This window comes from Geotrypetes seraphini, chromosome 10 (genome assembly GCF_902459505.1).
Source record: "Geotrypetes seraphini chromosome 10, aGeoSer1.1, whole genome shotgun sequence".
Classification (NCBI taxonomy): Eukaryota; Metazoa; Chordata; class Amphibia; order Gymnophiona; family Dermophiidae; genus Geotrypetes; species Geotrypetes seraphini.
The window spans coordinates 145107591-145129468 of record NC_047093.1 but is presented as its reverse complement, the minus strand read 5'-3'; the positions used below and the strand labels follow the sequence as shown (position 1 = coordinate 145129468).

At 46.5% G+C, this 21878-nt stretch overlaps 1 protein-coding gene across 2 annotated transcripts in view; it reads left to right on the top strand.

Annotated features, from left to right (window-relative positions):
• The window catches only part of TTYH1 (tweety family member 1), a 32291-nt gene that overhangs the window by 9298 nt on the left and 1115 nt on the right, over positions 1-21878 (top strand). Inside the window, exons 3-13 of one of the 2 annotated variants that reach the window (XM_033961334.1) lie at positions 7949-8060; positions 8472-8692; positions 8837-8932; positions 9887-9959; positions 11247-11322; positions 11442-11497; positions 11909-12001; positions 12817-12909; positions 13139-13281; positions 20203-20251; positions 21258-21336. In XM_033961334.1, coding sequence (XP_033817225.1) covers positions 7949-8060; positions 8472-8692; positions 8837-8932; positions 9887-9959; positions 11247-11322; positions 11442-11497; positions 11909-12001; positions 12817-12909; positions 13139-13281; positions 20203-20251; positions 21258-21296 — 1051 coding nt within the window. In that variant the 3' untranslated portion in view covers positions 21297-21336. Of the gene's footprint in view, positions 1-7948; positions 8061-8471; positions 8693-8836; positions 8933-9886; positions 9960-11246; positions 11323-11441; positions 11498-11908; positions 12002-12816; positions 12910-13138; positions 13282-20202; positions 20389-21257; positions 21337-21878 lie in introns of both variants that reach the window. The other variant, XM_033961333.1, reaches the window with a different exon arrangement.

The window sequence follows — 21878 nt, the reverse complement described above, 5'->3', positions numbered from 1 at the left end:
AACATGTGGATAAAGGTGAGTTGAATTGATATTGAAATCTTACGTCACCAATCTACTACTGTATATTTCTTTGAAGGGGAGAATAAACATGTGGATAAAGGTGAGTTGAATTGATATTGAAATCTTACCTCACCAATCTACTACTGTATATTTCTTTGAAGGAGAGAATAAACATGTGGATAAAGGTGAGTTGAGTTGATATTGTGAATCGTGATTTTCAAAAAGCATTTGACAAAGTACCTCATGAAAGACTCCTAATGAAATTAGAAAGCCATGGGATAGGAGGTAATGTCTTATTATGGATTAAGAACTGGTTAAAAGATAAAAACAGAGAGTAGGGTAAATGATTAGTATTCTCAATGAAGAAGGGTAAATGTTAGGGATCTTCAGGGGTCTGTGCTGGGACCACTGCTTTTTAACATATTTATCAATGATCTGGAGATGGGAATAACTAGTGAGATATTTAATTTTGCTGATGACACAAAGTTGTTTAAAGTTGTAAAATCGCAAAAGGATTGTGAAAAATTGCAAGATGACTTTGCGAGTTTGAGAGACTGGGTATCAAAATGGCAGATGATGTTTAATGTGAGCAAGTGCAAAGTGATGCATGTGGGAAAAAGGAACCTGAACTATAGCTATGTGATGCTGGGTTCTGTGCTAGGAGTCACTGCCCAGGAAAAGGATCTAGGTGTCATTGTTGAGGATACATTGAAACCGTCAGCTCAATGTGTGGCAGCTGCTAAGAAAGCAAATAGAATGTTAGGAATTATCAGGAAAGGAATGGAAAACAAAGATGAAAATGTTATAATGCCCTTATATTGCCCTATGGTATGGCCACACCTCGAATATTGTGTGCAATTCTGGTCACTGTATCTCAAAAAAGATACAGTACTCTCCCGAGATTCACGGGGGCTCTGTTCCAGGAACCCCTACGAATCTCGAAAAACCACGAATACGGTTTTTCATGGGGGAGCCTTAAAAGGGCAGCAGGAGAGCAGCCGGAGTGCCGCAAGTGCAGGAAATCACTCGCGGTACACTCCGACCATCTCTTCCTGCATTAAGTCGGGCCTTATCCAATCAGGAGCTCCTGATTGGATAAGGCCCGACTTAGTGCAGGAAGAGGCGGTCGGAGCGTACTGTGAGTGATTTCCTGCACTCATGGCGCTCCGGCTGCTCTCTCCTGCTGCCCGCTCCTTGTCGGTGGTTTGCGGTCAGAAAATACCATGAATGACCGGGACCACGAACCGCTGACTGTGAACCACTGGGGGAACACTGTATAGCGAAATTATAAAAGGTACAGAGAAGGGCGACAAAAATGATTAAAAGGTTTGGGACGACTTTCCTTTGAGGAAAGGTTAAAGTGGCTAGGGCTCTTCAGCTTGGAGATGTGATTTGGCGATTTTGAGCCAATCAGGACCTTTGGCTCCTCCCACTGCATCCCAAGTTGCTTTGGGAGGGGGGAAGCCCTGTCATTTACAGCACTTAGCCCTGTACGCAGAAGGGAGTGGGTTTCCCTCCTGCCGTTTTCTCATCCAAAAGTACAGGGGGTCCAGGAATATGGGAAGGGGACCCAGGAATGTTGAGGGGAGTGGAGATTGTTAGGGGATGTCAGGGGAGGTCTGGGATGTCGGGGAGGAGTGTAGGGCTCCATGGCTCAGCAGATCCTGGCAGGGGGAATCCCCATCAGCTGAGCTACCAGGAATCTCCAAAACTGGCTCAGCTGATGGGGATTCATTCCTCTGTCGCGATCAGTCAAGGTAGTTGCTTTTGTGCGTTTTTCACATGGATGTTTTTATTTTTGAAAATGGACAACAAAGGTAACATAAGAACTGCCATCTCCGGATCAGACCCATGGTCCATCTAATCCGGCGATCCGCACACGCGGAGGCTCTATCAGGTATATACCTGATGTAGTTTTAGTCACCCATAACCCTCTATGCCTCTCGTAATGAGATGCGCATCTAATTTGCCTTTGAATCCTAACACAGTGGATTCCTTAATAACCTCCTTTGGGAGAGCATTCCAGGCGTCCACCACTCGCTGCGTGAAGCAGAACTTCCTGACATTTGTCCTGGACTTGTCCCCCCTTAGCTTCAAACCATGTCCTCTTGTCCATGACATGTTGGACAATGTAAATAATTTATTTTCCTGCTCTATTTTATCGATGCCTTTCAGTATTTTGAACGTCTCGATCATGTCCCCTCGCAGCCTCCTCTTCTCAAGGGAGAACAGTTCCAGTTTCTTGAGTCGTTCCTCATATTCCAAGTTCTCCATACCTCTTATTAGCTTCGTTGCTCGTCTCTGAACCTTCTCCAGTAGTTTTATATCCTTCTTTAGGTTGGGAGACCAATGTTGGACACAGTATTCCAAGTGTGGTCTGACCATTGCTCTATAAAGTGGCATTATGACTTTCTTCGATCTACTCGTGATTCCTTTCTTTATCATGCCTAACATTCTGTTTGCTTTCTTTGCTGCTGCCGCGCATTGTGCCGATGGCTTCAGGGTCCTATCTATCAGTACACCCAGGTCTTTTTCTTGTTCGCTCTTACCCAGAGTTGCGCCTGACATTCTATACTCGTGTTCCTTATTCTTATTACCTAAATGCATTACTTTGCATTTCTCCACGTTGAACTTCATCTGCCATTGCTCTGCCCATTTCTCTAACCGATACAAGTCGCTCTGGACTTCCTCGATATCCTCCTGCGATCTGATTGCCCGGCATAGCTTTGTGTCGTCTGCAAACTTAATGATCTCACTGGATATTCCGTCTTCCAGGTCATTGATATAAATATTAAATAGGATCAGCCCAAGTACCGAGCCCTGGGTAGATGTCCTAACTTGGACCAAAACTTATATCTAGCTCATTTTCAAAAATAAAAGATATTTGGCAGCTTTGAACATTTTTCCTACTGGGTTTGTGGACGTCGTCCACAAAACGTCCAGCCTCAGACTGAATGGATTGTACTTAGTTGCTTTCAGAACCCACACTGTCTTTTGTGGTGTTGAATGGACAGCTCTTACTCTGGGTTCTCTGTAGATAAAGCTGAGTGGACAGCTCATGCCTGTGTCTAAAAGACACTCTTTGCCTCAGGTTTGGTACTGAATGGATTGCACTTAGTTGCCTCCAGAACCCCTGTTGTCTATCGTGGTGCTGAATGGACAGCTCCTACCTTTGGATTCTCTATAGATAAAGTTGAGCGAATAGCCAGTGCCTCTTTCTGGAGCACACTCTTTGCCTCAAGTTTGGTTACTGTTTGTTATTGTAATGTAACCTATATATTCTACAGGATTAAAGGGTGAAATATAAATTCCTAAGAACATAAAGCCATGCTGGATCAGATAAAAGGTCTACCTAGCCCAGTTTCTTCTTTCTACCAGTGATAAATCTAGTACCTGGCATGATCCTCAAATTCAATTAATGAATTTGGAATGTGTGTTCCATCTGGAATGTGTGTTCTGTCATGGTGCTGAATGGACAGGTCTTCCCTTTGGATAGAGCCTGTTCTCTCGGTCATAATGCTGGCTGCGCAGTTCATGTCTTTGTCTGGAGCCCATTGGCTTTGACTCAGGTTTGGGATCTAAATGGATCAGTTTTTAGCTACCTCCGGAATTTGCGCTATCATGATGCTCAATAGACATCTCTTCCCTTTGATTGGAGCTCTCTCTTTCTGTTTCAGGGACAGTTACTAAATGATCACTTTGGAGGAAAGGAAGGTGAGTAGTGGAGTGCTTCAGGAGTTGGTAGTGAGGCCGATTCTATTTAATATATTTGTGTGAGACACTGCTGAAGAGTTACTAGGAAATGTTTGCATTTTTGCAGGTGACGCAAAGATAGTTAATGGACTGGATACCCTGGAGAGAGTAGAAACCAGAAGAGACCTCCAAAAAATTAGAAGAATGGTTAAAAGTTTGGCAGTTAAAATTGAATGTAAAGAAGTTTAGAGTGATGCACTTGGGGGCAGAAATCCAAAGGAGATGTATGAAATAGGAGGAGAGAGATTGCTAAGCACAGCTCAGGAGGGGATCTCGAGGTGAAGATCACTGCCCATACGCCGAGAGGTTGGATAGGCTGGGGCTCTTCTCCCTGGAAAAAAGGAGGCTCAGGGGAGATATGATAGAGACCTTCAAGATCATGAGGGGCATAGAGAGGGTGGATAGGGACAGATTCTTCAGACTGAAGGGAACAACATGTACGAGGGGGCACTCGGAGAAACTGAAGGGAGATAGGTTCAAAACAAATGCAAGGAAGTTTTTTTTCACCCAGAGGGTCGTGGACACTTGGAATGCGCTGCCGGAGGAGGTGGTCGGGCAGAGTACGGTACAGGGATTCAAACAGGGATTGGACGGATTCCTGAGGGATAAAGGGATCGTGGGATACTGAGAGAAGTATCCAGGAAATAAGTATAGAAACCCGACCAGGTCGTGCATGTGCAAAACCGGAGGGTTAGGACTTCGATGGGAAGATAGGACTTCAATGGGAAACCAGGGTGGCAAGGGGGCCCCTTCTGGTGATTCAGACAGGTGACCTGTTTGGGCCGCCGTGGGAGCGGACTGCTGGGCATGATGGACCTATGGTCTGACCCGGCGGAGGCACTGCTTATGTTCTTATGTTCTTATGTTTAAGATGCCCGAGGATCTGAAGGCAACGGAAAAACGTGACAAGGCAGTGGCCACAGCCAGAAGGATGCTAGGCTGCATAGACAGGGGTAAAACCAGCAGAAGAAAGGAGGTGTTGATGTTCCTGTACAAGTCATGGGTGAGGCCCCACTTGGAGTGCTGTGTTCAGTTTTGGAGGCCATATTGGATTAAGGATGTAAAAAGACTGGAAGCAGTTCAGAGAAAAGCAACGAAAATGGTATGAAGTTTATGCCACAAGGAGAGACTTGGTGACCTGAAGATGTACACCCTAGAGTAGGGGTCTCCAAAGCGCGGCCCGCAATATGATTTTATCCGTCCCGCAAAAAAGCGCCAATTGCACTAATTTTCCAGTGAGAATCTGCAACAAAAAAAAACCAACACATGGGGTGTTGATAGATTTCGCATGCATTTAATTAAAATTGTGTTCAAAATATATTGATATTCCATATTATGTTAATATTAATCTTTGTCGCAACTTTATTTAATACTGAATCGTAATTGTATACTTCGTGGTATTACTTCGTACTTGTTCGGCCTCGATCGACAGTGCCAATTTGTGGCGCTGTAGGTAGCTCTGGCGCTCATATATCTTTAGTATTTATCTTTCTTTTTTTACCATGGCCCGTTGAAAAGTTCAGAAGTACCCAATGTGGCCCTTGAGGTGAAAAGTTTGGAGACCCCTGCCCTAGAGGAAAGAAGAAACAGGGGTGATATAATACAGACCTTCAAATATTTGAAAGGTATTACTATACAAACAAGCTTTTTCCACAGGAGGGAAGGTGGTAGAATTAGAGGACATGAGTTTAGATTGTAAAGGGGGGATGGGGTGACACTGAGGATGGAATAACATCAGGAAGCACTTTTTCATACATAGGGTGGTGGATTTTTGGAACAGCTTTCCACTAGAGCAGGTGGGAATGGAAATGGTAACAGGATTTAAAAAATGCATGGGATAAACACACAGAAGGCATGGGATCTACACAAGCTCCGTGGTGCTGGGTAGACTTCTATGGTCTGTGCCCCAGTCATGGCTGGAGTGGGGCTTTGAAGGTGGCTTCAGTAGTTGGAGACTAAGGCTAGAGCCCTGAGAATGGCAAGCACAAATTGAGTAGGGCATATGTAGTACCACATCATACTTGATGCTAGAAGCATAAAAGGGGTCTCTCAGGTGAACACAGGGGCTTCCTGCCCCAGACTAGCCATGGCAGTTCTCTAAGCATAATTGACTCTGAGCGGATAGCGTAGCTGGTTTTAAGAAAGGTTTGGACAAGTTCCTGGAGAAAAAGTCCATAGTCTGTTATTGAGAAAGACATGGTGGAAGCCACTGCTTGCCCTGGATCGGTATCATGGAATGTTGCTACTCATTGGGTTTTGGCCAGGTACTAGTGACCTGGATTGGCCACCGTGAGAACGGGCTACTGGGCTTGATGGACCATTGGTCTGACCCAGTAAGGCTGTTCTTATGACTGAATCTTTAATCAGACCTAGTAGGCTTTCCAGCCTGATGCCACAGCTTCACAAAACTCCATCATGTCTGGTCCAGTGCTGGTGAACTGTGGGAGAAGTGAGACCTGGAGGTTGTGCTGATCTTGTGATTGAAGACAGACATAATCACCATCTTAAGAGAGATCTGTGCACTGGGGAGGGGGAGGGGGACAGAAATGCAGAGAATGTAGAAAAGAGAGCATGGTAGCACTTGGCCAGCTCACAAATCCCCCCTTTCTCTTTTCTTGCAAGGGGTTAAAAGCTGGCTAGCTGGGAGTTGCAAAGGCCTCTCTGCTCTCCTCCCCCCTCGGCTCACTCTTTCCTAGAGGGCCATGATTTTCCCACCAGCTCTATTAACATGAAAATGGTCCCCCCCCTCCCTTCCTCCTCTCCTTCATTGTGAGTTTGCAGAGCAGCCTGTCTCCAAGGCAACTCGGATCTGAATGTGGGGTGGAGAGGGGGTGCGGAAGGCCTGAATGAGAATGACAGGGGGGGAAGGAGGGAGCAGGAGGGCACAGGTCAGTTCCTACCATTTCACCCAGTGAGGGAGCATTCTTTATTTATTTTTTTTTGTTTTCCCATCATAGCCTTGATGGCATTACTGCTTGGCAGAGGGATGTAGTAGATTATGCTTTGCAAACTAAAGCAGCCATGGGTGTATCTAATGACCATGGCTACGCATCTCCAAAATGCTGCTACAGCTGACAAATGATAGAAGGCAGAGGTGGCCTGGTAAGTTGTTCATACGAGAAGAAGAGTTTTAAAAAAATCCCCAAACCACAGTTAGCCATACAATCAAAAGCTGTGCCCAGTGGCTAGGGGCCAGTACAACTGGCAATGAGATACCATGAGCGACTCCAAGCCCTGTGCCCGACGGGTTCACTCCCGGTGCCAGCTATAAGCGAGGCCGCCTCCTGTGGGTCAAGCTTGCCAGGACTCTGCTCCCCCATTTTCCCAGTCTGTCCATTTCCAGGCCATGCTGGAACTCCGCCCAGGACCAGCTCCGGGGTCCTCGTGCTGTGGTAAAAAGATTGGCTAGTGTGCCAGTCTGTGTGGGGCAGAAGAGGTACAGGATAGGATGCCAGCCCAGATGTTTCCCATACTCTCCTCCACCTCCTTCCAGCTGACAGTCTCCCTTAGATGCAATGCACCTCCCCCCCCCCCCCACACACACACACGCTTAACCCACCCTTTAATGATAGGGAGAAGCTGTCACATTTCATGCAAAGAAAATTACTGGGCTGGAGATGAAAAGCACAAAAGTCACTTGCGGCAATGCTCTCCTTTCCTGTCATGTCCCTGGTGAAATCTGGGGAGCCTGAGGCCCTCTTCCTTGCCCTTCACCTGCCTTGCATTTTCCTGGGGTGGCAGGCTTTTCACGTGGCACCTGGCTGGATTTCAAATGCTTGGCCCCTCTGTTCGCTAAATCCGGGAGAAGCATTGAGGGACTGCCTCCCCTCACCCTTTCCAGTCTCAGTAATCCAGGGAAATGATTTCACTCCTAGATCCATCAGCGTTATGTGGTGGTGGGGGAAGTGAGAGATGTTTCCAAATAAATTATCAAGGCCTATTTTAAATCTGCCTCCAACATACTGTTCATCATTTTTTTAAAGGGGGGGAAGTCTGTTTTCAGGTCTCCTCTTTGGCTGGGGTTGTTAGCAGAAACAAAGAGGGGAGAAGGACAGCCCACACTTCATTCAAGGTCACCCCCCCCTCCCTAAAAATAAGAGTAATCAAAGTTCACTGTCTAATTAAAGATGTTACATTGTGGGAAGATTTGGGACAGAAAGGAACTTCTCTCTTTTTCTCTTTGGCCCTTTTTCAGTGCTGCTATCGGAGTCGGCTTCTATGGGAACAGTGAAACCAATGATGGCACCTATCAGGTGGCCCATTCCCTCATGAATGCCAACGACACGCTGACCGCCATCGACCTGCTGGTGAGTGGAGGACACACCACAGACAGAGCCTTCGCACCCGGAGAAAATCTCAACTCAACCCTGGGGAAAAGGCGGGTGTCCTTCATGCACTGATTCCAGCCCTGAACAAGTGGCAGGTCTCCTTTGCACACTGCCCCTTAGAGGAATGAATCCAAACAGCCTCTCTGGCCTTCCTCTCCCACACTGGCTCAGTCTGGCCCTCTGGATATGAGAGTTATATATAGTTTGTTAATCTGTTCAGCGTAGCACCAGAAGTCCCACTCCCATCTGAAGTCCGACCCATCTAATTCTCTCTTCCATACCTGGCTCTAACCCTAATACACCCACAGGGAGGATTCCTTCCTTCAAACACAGAGACCCACAAACAGCCCTGGGGTATCATGAGGTTTCTCCTCCCTCCTCCCTCCTCAGGTCTCAGACACAGTGGAGCTGCTGGGCACGGTAGTGAGGAGCGACCTGACCCGACTGGAGGACATCTTTTCCCGGCGCACAGAGTTCCTGGTCACCATTAGGAGCACCCGACGGCAGATGGAGGCCGTGGCCCACCACCTCAGCCACATCCCCTTTTGGAGGAGCGCTAGCCTCAGCCCTGCCGAGCTGGCAGAGCAGATCACCTTCATGGAGGATTACAGGTAAGACCAGAAGTGATGCAGCATGGCCGTACTGAACCCATAAGGACACCTATCACTAGTTGGGGAGTCTCTAAAGGATGCAGTCCCAATTCTGACCCAGCAGCCCTGGTGCTGGATGTCACATTCTGATGCCTTTCTCTGCAGGTGGCTGGCATACATCCTCCTCTTCCTCTTGAACCTCATCATCGCTCTCTTCACCTTACTGGGACTTGCCAAGCAGATCAAGTGGTTGGTGATAGTGTAAGTGCGGCACCTGCTGGCCAAATGAGAACTGCAGCGCTGTGCAAATGTGTTACTTGTATACAGGCAACTAGAGTTTATAAGGAGGGAGGCTTGGGTGTGATTGTATGTGATGATCTTAAGGTGGCCAAACAGGTTGAAAAGGTGACGGTAAAAGCTAGAAGGATGCTAGGTTGCATTGGGAGAGGTATGGCTAGTAGGAAAAAGGAGGTATTGATGCCCCTGTATAAGACTTTGGTGAGACCTCATTTAGAATATTGTGTACAATTCTGGAGGCCGCACCTTCAAAAAGATATAAAAAAGATGGAGTCGGTCTAGAGGAAGGCTACTAAAATGGTGTGTGGTCTTCGTGATAAGGCATATGGGGACAGACTTAAAGATCTCAATCTGTATACAGTACTTTGGAGGAAAGGCGGGAGAGGGGATATGTGATAAGAGACGTTTAAATACTTACGTAATATAAATGTGCATGAGTTGAGTCTCTTTCATTTGAAAAGAAATTCTGCAATGAGAGGGCATAGGATGAAGTTAAGAGGTGATAGGCTCCGGAGTAATGTATGGAAATACTTTTTTACAGAAAGAGTGGGAGAGACAGAGACTGTCTGTGTCTAAATTCAAGAGGGCCTGGGATAGGCACGTGGGTTTTCTTAGAGAGATAATGGTTACTGCGGATGGACAGACTGGCTGGGCCATTTGGCCTTTATCTGCCATCATGTTTCTATGTTTTTAGATACCCAGGATATGTGCATTGGCTCCCCGATAAGAGCCAGAGACTAGGGGTAAGGAGAAAGGCTGGTAGCTCTCACATGGAAGAGGAGGTGTAACCAGAAAGACCTCTTAAAATGGCTCCTGATGACAGTTTTGGAGAAAGTGGATGGCGAGAGACCCACCCACAGGCTTCATGTGTGCCTGATCAGAATTCCTTTTGACTTGTTTTTCTCTCTCCTTTTGCAGGATGACTGTGATGAGTTTTTTAGTGCTCATCTTGAGCTGGGGATCCATGGGGTTGGAGACAGCTGCTGCTGTGGTAAGTTCATCTCTGGCTGTGCTGAAAGAGAAAAGATCATCTCTTCATCTGTCTGTGCTGTATTCATCATGACTCATGAGAGGAGTAGAAAATCTCACACCCTATTTACATTCTAAACTAAACTAAACCTTGGGTTTATATACCGCACCATCTCAGTAAATCTTCTGTAAAGGGATGTAAAAATAAGAGACATCATGGGCATTGTCTTTCTTAGCAGGCTGCTTCTCACGATAAAGATTTCCATCCATTATTGATCAGATCCATATCTTATAAGCACTATAGAAAACTTTTGAAGACTTTTCTTTTCTCCATATTTCTGACTAGCTAAATTTCTTCGCATCTCACTAATACTGTATTTTCCCATAGCATAATCTTTTGTTAACCACATTGAACTAATGGCTATGCGGTCTAGAAGTCTGCTATTATGTTATGTTATACTTGTTATCAGTGTGACCCCCTGCATGGGGCTCTGATGAAGATCTGCTCTCCAGCTGTCAGGGCTGTATTCATGCTTTGTGTGTCAGTGTGATGCCTGTATGGGTCTCTGATAGAGAGCTGCTCTTCAGGTGTCAGTGCTGTATTCATGGTTTACGTGTGCCAGTGTGATACCTGCCTGTGACTCTGCTGAAGATTACTTTCCACCTGTCTGTGCTGTATATGTATCAATGTGATGTCTGCATGGGGACCTGATGAAAATCAGCTCTTCATCTGTCTGTGCTGTTTTCACACCATATGTATATGACTATCAGTAGCACTGGTACCTGCCTTGGAATTCAGTTTTGTCTCTGCTTTCTCCACCCGAGCAGCCAGAGAGGTTTACTTGCTCAGCACCGGGTCAGTGATTTTCTCATCACTTCTGTCAGCCGCAATTAGCTTTCCAAATCAGTCAGTCCCAGCAGGGTGAAAGCCAGAGCCAGGGTTGAGCAGGGATGCGATATCCCATTCCAATGAATCTTTTTATTTAAAATTCTCCACAACCATGGACTTATACTTCCTGGTGCCATATCGTATCTGAAACAAATATTAGCTCCTCGACCCATTTGAAAAGCTTTTGCCCCAACTCCACAATTTCTACAGTCTGAGGTGTTCCCCCATAAAGATGGCCACATTTGGTTGTATCAGCGATCTTCCCCTGGGGCTGCAGGGAGCAGTGCTTATGATGAGATACAGCAGGCTAAGGAGAACAGATAATGCAGAAGTGGCACACTGGAGGTGGCTGCGTCTTTGTACCAAAACAATCTATTCTTGAGACGCACAAACGAGTGTCTGTTTCTCTTCTCCCCCCAGGGTCTGAGCGACTTCTGCTCCAGTCCGGACACTTATGTGCTGAACACGACGCACCTGTGGACGGGGGTCAGGCTGGGTAAGATTCGCCTCGCATCGCAGCCCCTGTGCGCAGTGACATGTTGCCCCACTCATTTCTAGCACCTGACAAAGGTGACAGCTCTGTGGCATACTCACAACCTCTTTCTTTTCTTCTAGAGGTGCTTCAGTACTTCCTGGCATGTAACCAGGATGTGGTCAGCCCCTTCCAGCAGGTATGGAAAATCACCTTTAATGCCTAATACCCTCACCTCTATCCTCTCATGTGCTCTCTAGAGACCAGAAGAGTGAGACAGGCGGGTGAGACTGTCATCATATAAGGGTGGCTTGGAGTGCCACGGAAGACTTTCAGTGGCTCTACAGGTCCCAGTTCAAATCCACATTGGTCCATCTTACAAAACCTTTGTTCTTCCTTTGCTGAGTTACTGCAGAGTGATAGTGGACTACAAAGCTCAGGCTGTGTTCTTTAGTGACTCAAAATCAACTTCAAAATGCATAACGAGCTTTCTGATCCAGGGTCACACTGCAGTAGCCATGTGTGTACAAAAAAGGGTTTTAGACAAAACAGAAAGGCTGATGTGAGGCCCAGACTGTTTTTACAATCTCTGCTTTCTCTTTGCTCCCAGAGGCTGACCATGTCGCAGAGGGGACTGTCCAACGTTCATTCCCAGCTGCACGGCCTGGAGCAGGAAGCTGTGCCTCAGTTCCCAACAGCAGAGGTAAAAGTTGGCATGGTCAATGATGGCTTTCACCAGCCACTGGTCCTGGAAAAATGCTTCTTGGAGGATCACAGCTCAAATGCTGTTCTTAAGAGGCAGATTGGCCAGAGGACCACGGACATCTCATTGGAATGAAACGAGGCCACCGACAGTGCACAGGGACACTGCCCTGTAATGGGGACAGGACTGCTGCACTGTGATGATATTTGGGGTTAATTGCTTTTATTGTGTATGTACACTTTTGTAATCCGCTTTGGGGAATGTGGTGAAATCAGTTAGCTTAGCAGGGTTTAAAAAAAGGTTTGGCTAATTTCCTAAAAGAGAAGTCCATAGGCCATTATTGAGATGGACTTGGGGAAATCCACTGCTTATTCCTAGGCTAAGCAGCATAAAATCTGTTTGACTACTTGGGATGTAGCTAAGTACTTGGGACCTGGGTTGGCCACTGTTGGAAACAGGATACTGGGCTTGATGAACCTTTGGTCTCTCCCAATATGGCAGCTCTTATGTTCTTATGTGAGCTAAGTATAGGACAATCGAGCCATTGTGACATCACTGATGATATTGGCTCTTAAGCATTGGTAGAATGAGGCATTATGACATCACAATCTCAGCTCTGGAATGTTGCTACTTTTGGGGTTTCTGCCTGGTACTTGGATTGGCCACTGTTGGACCTTTGGTCTGTCCTAGTATGGCAATTCTTAGGTTCTCATGTTATGTTCTTAGAAATAATCTAAACTAAGCTAAGCTACAGATTGTAAAATAAATGTCTGTTCTAATGTTGTGTTTTGTTTGTTTCCCTCTCTTCATAACAGAAGAACCTAATGGTGGTGCAGGGTGTACTGAACTCTACTGAGGGCAGCTTCCACCACCTTGTGGCTCTGCTCAATTGCCGAGGACTTCACAAGGTAACCAGAGAGATATGGAGGGCATTCCTGATACTGAGCCTGTCTACATCCCAGACTTTATCTAAGCCCTCTGTGCTTCTCCCAGACTTTAAGATTTTTAGACTGAGTATTTCTTTAATAAAAGTTAGGCCTAGCTCAGCTGCCTGTGGTGTCTCCATCCTCACACGGTCGCTAGGAAGCCAAGGACAGACCGAATCCCTGATGGCATGGGATCTCTGCTCTCTCCTAGGATTACGTTGATGCCTTGAAGGGTCTCTGTTACGATGGCATAGAGGGACTCCTCTTCCTCCTCCTCTTCTCCTTCCTGTCCGCTCTGGCCTTCACCACCGCCATCTGCAGCCTGCCTCGTGCCTGTAAACGCTTCCAGAACAGGTGAGGAAGGGTGGGGGGGGGGGGGGCTAACGAAGGTCTGTCCTGGCCCCTCTGCCAAAAGCTTCCTCTACCCCAAACTATGTCCTTTAAATTCTTAGCTATTTTCATTGCAAAAGGATCAGTTAAGTGTGATATTCAGTGCAGAAAGACTTTTATGTGGTCCTAGGTATGTGGTGAGCATGGCCGGTTACGGTTCTGAACATCAACCACTTGACTATACTATATTCCACTTATTTTCAAAGAGCGTTCTAAGTGGATTACAGTCAAAATAAGTCTGCTTACAATCTGAAGAAGCAAAACATAATGAAAGGAAAATCAGCACCATAACATTCACTTAGAGACTATCAAATGCATTAAATATCACCTATTATCCAGATACAAATATGCTTTTTTGAATAGTTTATTTCAAGAGAGAAACACATAACAGAACACAATAATCAAAATCCTCCATATCATCAAAATAGCATAGCCAAGTACAAACAATTCAAAAAGACATCTTAACACTCTCAAAATTTTTCCATTTTTTTCCCATCCCCCCCCCAACCCTCCACCCCTTCCCCCCAAACAGCCCAGCAGCAATCAACTAGACAACATGGACACGGAGCAGCCATCAAAGCTGTCAAAGCTTAAGGTTAACAAGGCAATGGGGCCTGACAACCTACACCCCAGGGTGCTCAGGGAGTTGTGTGATGTCTTGGCGGAACCGCTATCCGCGCTCTTCAATCTCTCCCTTAGTACGGGTAACGTCCCGTTGGACTGGAAGATGGCTAACGTCATTTCACTCCACAAGAAAGGCTCCAAGATGGAGACAGCAAACTACAGACCGGTGAGTCTCACATCAATAGTGTGCAAACTAATGGAAACTCTAATCAAACGCCAATTGGATACAATCCTGAACGAGGAGAATCTACGGGATCCCCGTCAACATGGATTTACTAAGGGGAGATCCTGCCAATCCAACCTGATCAGCTTCTTTGACTGGGTGACGAGGAAGCTGGATGTTGGGGAGTCCCTGGACATCGTATACCTGGACTTTAGTAAAGCATTCGATAGCGTACCACACCGCAGGTTGCTGAGCAAGATGAGTTCTATAGGATTGGGTGACACATTGACGAAATGGGTTGGGAACTGGCTTGGAGGTAGGTTTCAGAGGATAGTGGTGAACGGCACCCCCTCCGAAATGACGGAGGTAATCAGTGGAGTGCCGCAGGGCTCGGTCCTGGGCCCGATCCTATTCAACATCTTTATAAGAGACTTGGCAGAAGGGCTGCGAGGTAAAATAACATTATTCGCCGATGACGCCAAACTAAGCAATGTAGTGGGCAAAAGCACAACAGACATAAATTCAATGTCCGACAACATGATGCACGACCTACTCCTACTGGAGCGCTGGTCTAGGTCCTGGCAACTCAGCTTCAATGCCAAAAAATGCAAAGTCATGCACCTGGGCAGCCAAAATCCATGCAAGACTTACACCCTTAATGGTGAGATCCTAACAAGAACTGAAGCAGAATGAGACTTAGGGGTGATTGTCAGTAAGAACATGAACACTGCCAATCAAGTGGAGCAAGCTTCATCCAAGGCAAGGCAAATCATAGGTTGCATACGCAGGAGTTTCGTCAGCCGTAAGCCTGAAGTCATTATGCCATTGTATAGATCCATGGTGAGGCCCCACCTGGAATACTGTGTGCAATTCTGGAGGCCGCATTACCGTAAGGATGTGCTAAGACTGGAGTCGGTCCAGAGAATGGCTACCCGGATGGTCTCGGGACTCAAGGATCTCCCGTACAAGGAACGGCTGGATAAGTTGCAGCTGTATTCACTCGAGGAACGCAGAGAGAGGGGTGACATGATCGAGACATTCAAGTATCTCACGGGCCGCATCGAGGTGGAAGAAAATATCTTCTTTTTCAAGGGTCCCGCGGCAACAAGGGGGCATCCATGGAAAATCAGGGGCGGGAAACTGCACGGGGACACCAGGAAATTCTTTTTCACTGAAAGGGTGGTTGATCGCTGGAATAGTCTTCCACTTCAGGTTATTGAGGCCAGCAGCGTGCCTGATTTTAAGGACAAATGGGATAGACACGTGGGATCTATTCAGAGAAAGGTAGGGGAGGGTCATTGGGGTGGGCAGACTAGATGGGCCGTGGCCCTTATCTGCCGTCTATTTCTATGTTTCTATGTTACTAAAATAATAATAATAATAACTTTATTTTTGTATACCGCAGTACCATTACATTCAGAGCGGTTAACAGAGGAAGAGACTGTACATAGACAGCGAAGTTACATACAAGACATTCTGATTAACTTAACATGACAGGAGTAGTTAGGTATAGCTGGAGGCATATCAGAGATACAAGGCAGGGATATAAGGTGGGGAGGGAGTCAGAGAAATTTGTCAAAGAAATAAGTTTTGATTGATTTCCTGAAAGTTTGGTAGGAGGGTGAATGTGAAATGAGGGTGGTTAAGCATTTATTCCATTTGCCTGCTTGGAATGCCAGGGATCTATCAAGGAATCTCTTGTAGATACAGCCTTTTAAGGAGGGGAAGGCAAACAGGTAGACATTACGTGTGCGAGTGGGGCCTGAAAATTCAAAGTGTTCTGACGGGAAGATCCTGTTAAGGTTTTGAAGCAGAGGCAAGCAAATTTGAAGATGATCCTTGCCTCCATCGGCAGCCAGTGCAGTTTCTTGTAATAAGGGCTTACATGATCTGATCTTTTGAGATCGTAGATGAGGCGAACGGCAGCATTCTGTACGATTCTCAGGCGTTTGATGGTTTTCTTGAAGGATCCTAGGTATATAATGTTGCAGTAGTCTAAGATGCTTAAGATTAGTGATTGGACCAGCAGGCGAAAGGAGAGGAAGTCGAAGTAGCGTTTAATGGTGCGAAGTTTCCAGAGGGTACAAAAGCATTTTTTAACATGAGCGCTAGTATGATCTTCGAAGGTCCAGTATGACTCCAAGGATTTTGATGGTAGGGTTAATTGGGTAGTCTAGGCCATTCAATTTCAAAGATGTATTTGTTAGCTTGTAGGTAGGACTTGCCAGGAAAATTTTGTTTTTTTCTGGGTTCAGTTTTAATTTGAATAGTGTGGTCCATTGTTCTATCTTGGTGAGGAAGGAAGAGGTGAATTGTTCCGTCTCTTCTGTCAGCGAGGTTATGGAGATGATAATAGTGAGGTCATCTGCGTATATATATGATTTCAGTTTTAGGTCAGATAACATGTGTCCCAACAAAGCCATGTAGACATTGATTAGAGAGGGGGACTGACGTTGATTGTACTGCTTGCCACTGCACATAATTATCCCACACCTTATGATAGTTACCCAAAGTCTTACGATGAAGAGCCGTCAACTTAGACATCAGTTGGAGGTAGTCCAGCTGGTGATATATCTCATGGCAACCAGGGATAGCCGGAGACCTCCAGCGATGGGCTAATGTCAACCGGGCGGCTGTAAACACACAAGCTGGAAATTTCTGTTCATAAAGCCTGGTACTCTCTAAACACACTGGGCAATGTTTCTGCAACACACGTACCAGCAGGCATCCTACCAGTTGCCAATACAGTGGAACCTCGGTTTGCGAGCAACCCGGTTTGCGAGTGTTTTGCAAGACAAGCATAACACTCCCGCAAACCTTAACTCGCAAAACGAGCACTGTCCCACTAAACGAGCACCCCCCCCTCCCCGCTCAAACTGGCATCGCACCCTCCGCTCGGAAACGCCCCCCCACAAGAACCTCATCGCACCCCCGTGCTGGAAGCGGCATCCGTCCGCCCACCCACCCAAACAAGCTCCTTACCCCATCTGCTACGTGCCAGTGTCATTTAAGGAAAGATCCAGCCTCTTGCCTGGGCTGGGCCTTAAGCATCTGCGCATGCTCAAGGCCTTCTGGCTCTCATTCTCTCAGATGCTCAAGGCCCAGCCCAGGCAAGAGGTGGGATCTTTCCTTAAATGGCACCGGCATGCAGCAGATGGGGTAAGGAGCTTGTTTGGTTGGGCGGGTGGATGCCGCTTCCAGCAAGGGGGTGCGATGCGGTTCTTGCGGGGGGCGTTCGCGGGCGGGGGGGTGCAATGACGGTTTGAGTGGGGGGGGGGTGATGGAGCAGCGCAGGTAGCCTCGGGGAGAGGGGAGGAGGTGGAACGAATCAAAGCGAGTTTCCCTTACTTCCTATGGGGAAACTCGCTTTGATATATGAGCAATTTGGTTTATGAGCATGCTTCTGGAATGAATTATGCTCGTAAACCAAGGAATTCCTTAACAGCAGGGCAAACCCACCAGATATGCAAAAAATCCCCCCGGCCCCCACAGTTCCTCCAACAACTGTCTGAACCCCGTCCCAAATTACGCTGCACCCTATCGGGGGTAAAATACCACCTATAATACATTTTATAGCCATTTTCCACATAATGGACAGAGTAGGTGTAAACAAGCCCTTATAAATAACCTCCCAGTTAGGCCACTGCTCCCCCTCTGTACCTCCCGCTCCCAAAACACAAATGCACTTTTTATAGCTTTTCAGAACTGTAGATGGGATGGCAGTAGTTGGATTTGCAAAGAGACCACTCCACCTTCTGACATGTGATAAAATATTTTTTGGGATTTAAGATTCTTTACCGACAGAAAACCCAACTAACTTTTACACAGTCCTTGAAAACAACCAATTATTCGGTAATAAAATATATTCAATATGTCCCTCTGGTAATAAACCAAAGAAGGATTAAATTTCACTCTTTCAGGAACTGGGAGCCGGTGTAACTTGGTCAACAAAGGAGAAGCTCGGTGGAATTTACCCTGAGAGAAAATTAACCTAGCAGCTGTGTTCCCCCAAAACAGTCGATTTCAGTGACACTTAACCAGGCGATTTAACCGCCCAGGAGCCTCTAAAAGTCAGAACATGTAGTCTGGAAAAAGTCTTTACAGGTTAGGGCTCTTTAGTTTGAAAAAGAGACGGTTGAGGGGGAAATATGATTAAAGTCTACAAAATCCCGAGTGGAGTAGAACGGGTACAAGTGGATTGATTTTTCACTGTCAAAAATGACAAAGAGTAGGGGACACTCGATGAAGTTACAGGGAAATACTTTTAAAACTGATAGGAGGAAATATTTTTTCACTCAGAGAATAGTTAAGCTCTGGAACGTATTGCCAGAGGTTGTGGTAAGAGAAGATAGCGTAGCTGGTATAAAAAAAAGTTTTGGACAAGTTCCTGGAGGAAAAGTCCATAGTCTGTTATTGAGAAAGACGTGGAGGAAGCCACTGCTTGCCCTGGATCAGTAACATGGAATGTTGCTGCTCCTTGGGTTTTGGCCAGATACTAATGACCTGGATTGGCTACCATGAGGACTGACTACTGGGCTGGATGGACCATTGGTCTGACCCAGTAGAGCTATTCTTATGTTCTTATGTGATGTATGGCATCGCAGCCTATAGAGCTCCCCAGCATCGGGATGGAATTTAAGCCTTTCAGCCTACATGAGAGCAGGCAGGTACTTCTGCTTGTCAAGACCTCTGGGTTGTTGGTTTTGGGGTTTTTGGGGTTTTTTTTGCAGGTTTCTAATTCACAGTTGAAGAGAAATTAGGGATAACATTTAGTGACATATATTGAATTTATGTGCAAAAAAATAGACACTAAGCCAGTTTTCTATTCTGGTGGAGTAGCGCATCAAATCTTCCACAACACACAAGTCTAAGACCTAGGGTTGCCAGATTTCCTAAAAAAAAAAAAAAAAAAAAAGGATACCTGGTCCCACCCCATTCCACCCTGAGCCCTGCCCCATTTCACCTCCAGTCCCCCCCCCCCACACACACACACGAACCTCCCCGAGCTTGGGACCGTGTCTGCGCATGCGCAGACCTCGATGTGATGTCATATGCATGCTATGATGTCATTGCATATGATGTCATCCTGAGGTCAGGGACTTCCAAAACCCAGACAAACTGCCAGGTTTTGGAAATCCCTCTGGGCATCCGAACTGTCCTCTAAAAAGAGGACATATCTAGGTTTTCCCAGGCGTCTGGTAACCCTAGTAAGACTGCAGTTACGCATCAAACATTAGGCATGACTTCTTGTGCTGTATCTATGCTGGTGTCTAAATGCAGCCGTTGGGCTCGTAATTGCAACTCAGCTATAAAGTGCGCAAGAATAGTCGGAAACCCACTGACATGCCCATCTCCCACCTTTCTGCCTCTTTTGCATTTGCACATGAAAGAAGCTAGACACGCTAGAATAGAAACATAAATCACTTAGTGCCAATTATTTATAACAACATAAGACAAGCCTTACTGGGTCAGACAAACTGTCCATCAAGTCCAGTAGCCCGTTCTCACGGTGGCCAATCTAAGTCCCTAGCATCTGGCCAAAACCCAAGGAGTAACAAAAGAGTCTAGAATCCCAAAGAGTATCAAGATTCCAGAATCCCAAAGAGTAGCAACATTCCATGCTACCAATCCAGGGCAAGCAGTGGCTTCTCCCATGTCTTGCTCAATAACAGACTATGGACTTTTCCTCCAGTAATTTGTCCAAACCTTTCTTAAAACCAGCTACGCTATCCACTTTTACCACATGTCTGTCTCGCCTTTATAACTGCATGTCTAATTTTGGGAATCGTTAATAAAATTTGGGAGTTAGTGTCTAAAATTTTTGAATATACGGTGTGTTGGGTTCACCTTGGCATTTTACATTGGGTGGTGTAACTGTGCTGTTTATAATCAGGATGCAGGAATAGAGGAGGGACTGCAGCAGAACTGGCTCAGAGAAGAGTTTTTTCAAAAGTGGAGAGGGGTCGGGGTAGATTAAAAGGCCCCATTTCTTTGTTCCTTCTCTAGGAAAATCACTACAAACAAAAGAGAGAGAAACTAAGTTAGTGGTGCCACGCAGCCCCTGACATGCCTGTGCTTCTCTTTCTTCTCCTCTGCAGGGACCTGGATTATGATGACATGGATGAGGACGACCCCTTTAACCCTCAGGCACGTAGGCAGGCGCTGCGCATGGCGGGCAGGCCACACCTGCCCAGCTTCTTTAGTTACCGCAGTAGCTGCGGCAGCTGCAACAGCCTGCAGGGAATGGCCCCACCCATTTCCAACGCCCCCATCTCACAGTACATGTGAGTAGCTGCCGCACACATCTGGTGGGCAATGGGGGATGCTAACACCCCTCGGGTCTTCTCATCTGTGCTTGGCACCCTTGCCCAGGGGACAGCAAAAGGTACAACAAACTGGGCTGTAACGCCAAGGACTGGAGCTTCTCCAACTCTCTGCTCTGGGGTTTCCTCTCCATCTGGGACCCCTGTAGGTCCTCTGCCATTATTCTCTCTGCTAAGTTGTCTGTTTATCGCCAAGATTGATCAGCATGCTCTGGGGTAGGCTTGTTTCACAGTTTAAAATGCGACATGTCACTCAGAGCCGCTGGGATTTAGTGGGGCAGCAGAGAGCAGGGTCTCGTGTTCTGGTATGGCGCCCTCACAGCCATCTTGACCCTGTTACACGGCACAACAGGTGCCCTTTGGAGACTAAAATTTTCTTGGTCCTGTGAGGCCTTGATGTCCTGAGGTCCTGTGAGGCCTCATGGCCTGCTTTCTCCAAGAACGGCACCGAGATTGAAAAGTGGCAGCTAACCCAGGGAAAGATGCCCAGGGCTGGGGTTAGACACAGTGGAAATGTGAAAAAAACTATTGGTTCTGGCCGGCATACACGAGCAGTCAAGCAGCATCGTATCCCAGCCTGAGTTCAGTCTTTCCCATCCATGTACCACATGCCAAGGGGGCACGGTGATGAAATGAGAAGCAGCAGACAACATTTCAAGAATTGTAATGGCTTTAAACTCACCCTTTGCTGATGGTGGCCCACTTCCACTCACTAGAGTCCCATGGAGTACCTGTGGCCAGCCATGGGTGCTGAGCAGGCCTTGGGGGGCAGGGGGAGAGCATCTTCCTAGTACCCAGGTAAGAACTCTATCACCTTCTCTCCTCTGCAGGAATCAAAGCGCTTCGTTCAGTGGCAGTCCTCGATTTGAAAATGTGATCCTGGCAGAGCGACACTCCCCACCCCCTTCGGTAAGTCCCTGCACATCTTGGTTTCTTCTGGTTTTACATGTGATTTTCATCTGGAATGAAGAGTGAATATTCTTCAGCAGAACATTGTGGTCGATATGCCAAGTGAGGTTAACTCATCCATTGCAAGTGAGTTAACTCATCCAGTTAGCTCATGCTGACTCGGCCCCCAAAAGAATACTCAGTGGCACGCACTCTAACCACTAAAGCTGAAACAGACTATTGTATGGGCAATCTGAGAAATGGCAATACTGATAGTCGGTCCTTAACCTAATAAGTTAACTGGATAAATAGAGGAAAAGGTCAGGGTTTGATGAGGAGACCAAATGTTTTTTGACTTTCAGGTAGAAATGTAACCTATTGGAGACTTTCAGCTCCTTCTTTGTTCTTGGGGGAAATGTTATGTCTGTTTGCATTCTGCATCATCTTATTCACGTTTTAATTCCCTAGTTACTGAAAGATTCTTTTTTTTTCTCATGTTATGACCTTGCTATTGTGCCAAGATTTTTTTTCTCTCTCTTTTGGGGAAAAAAATATTTAATAAA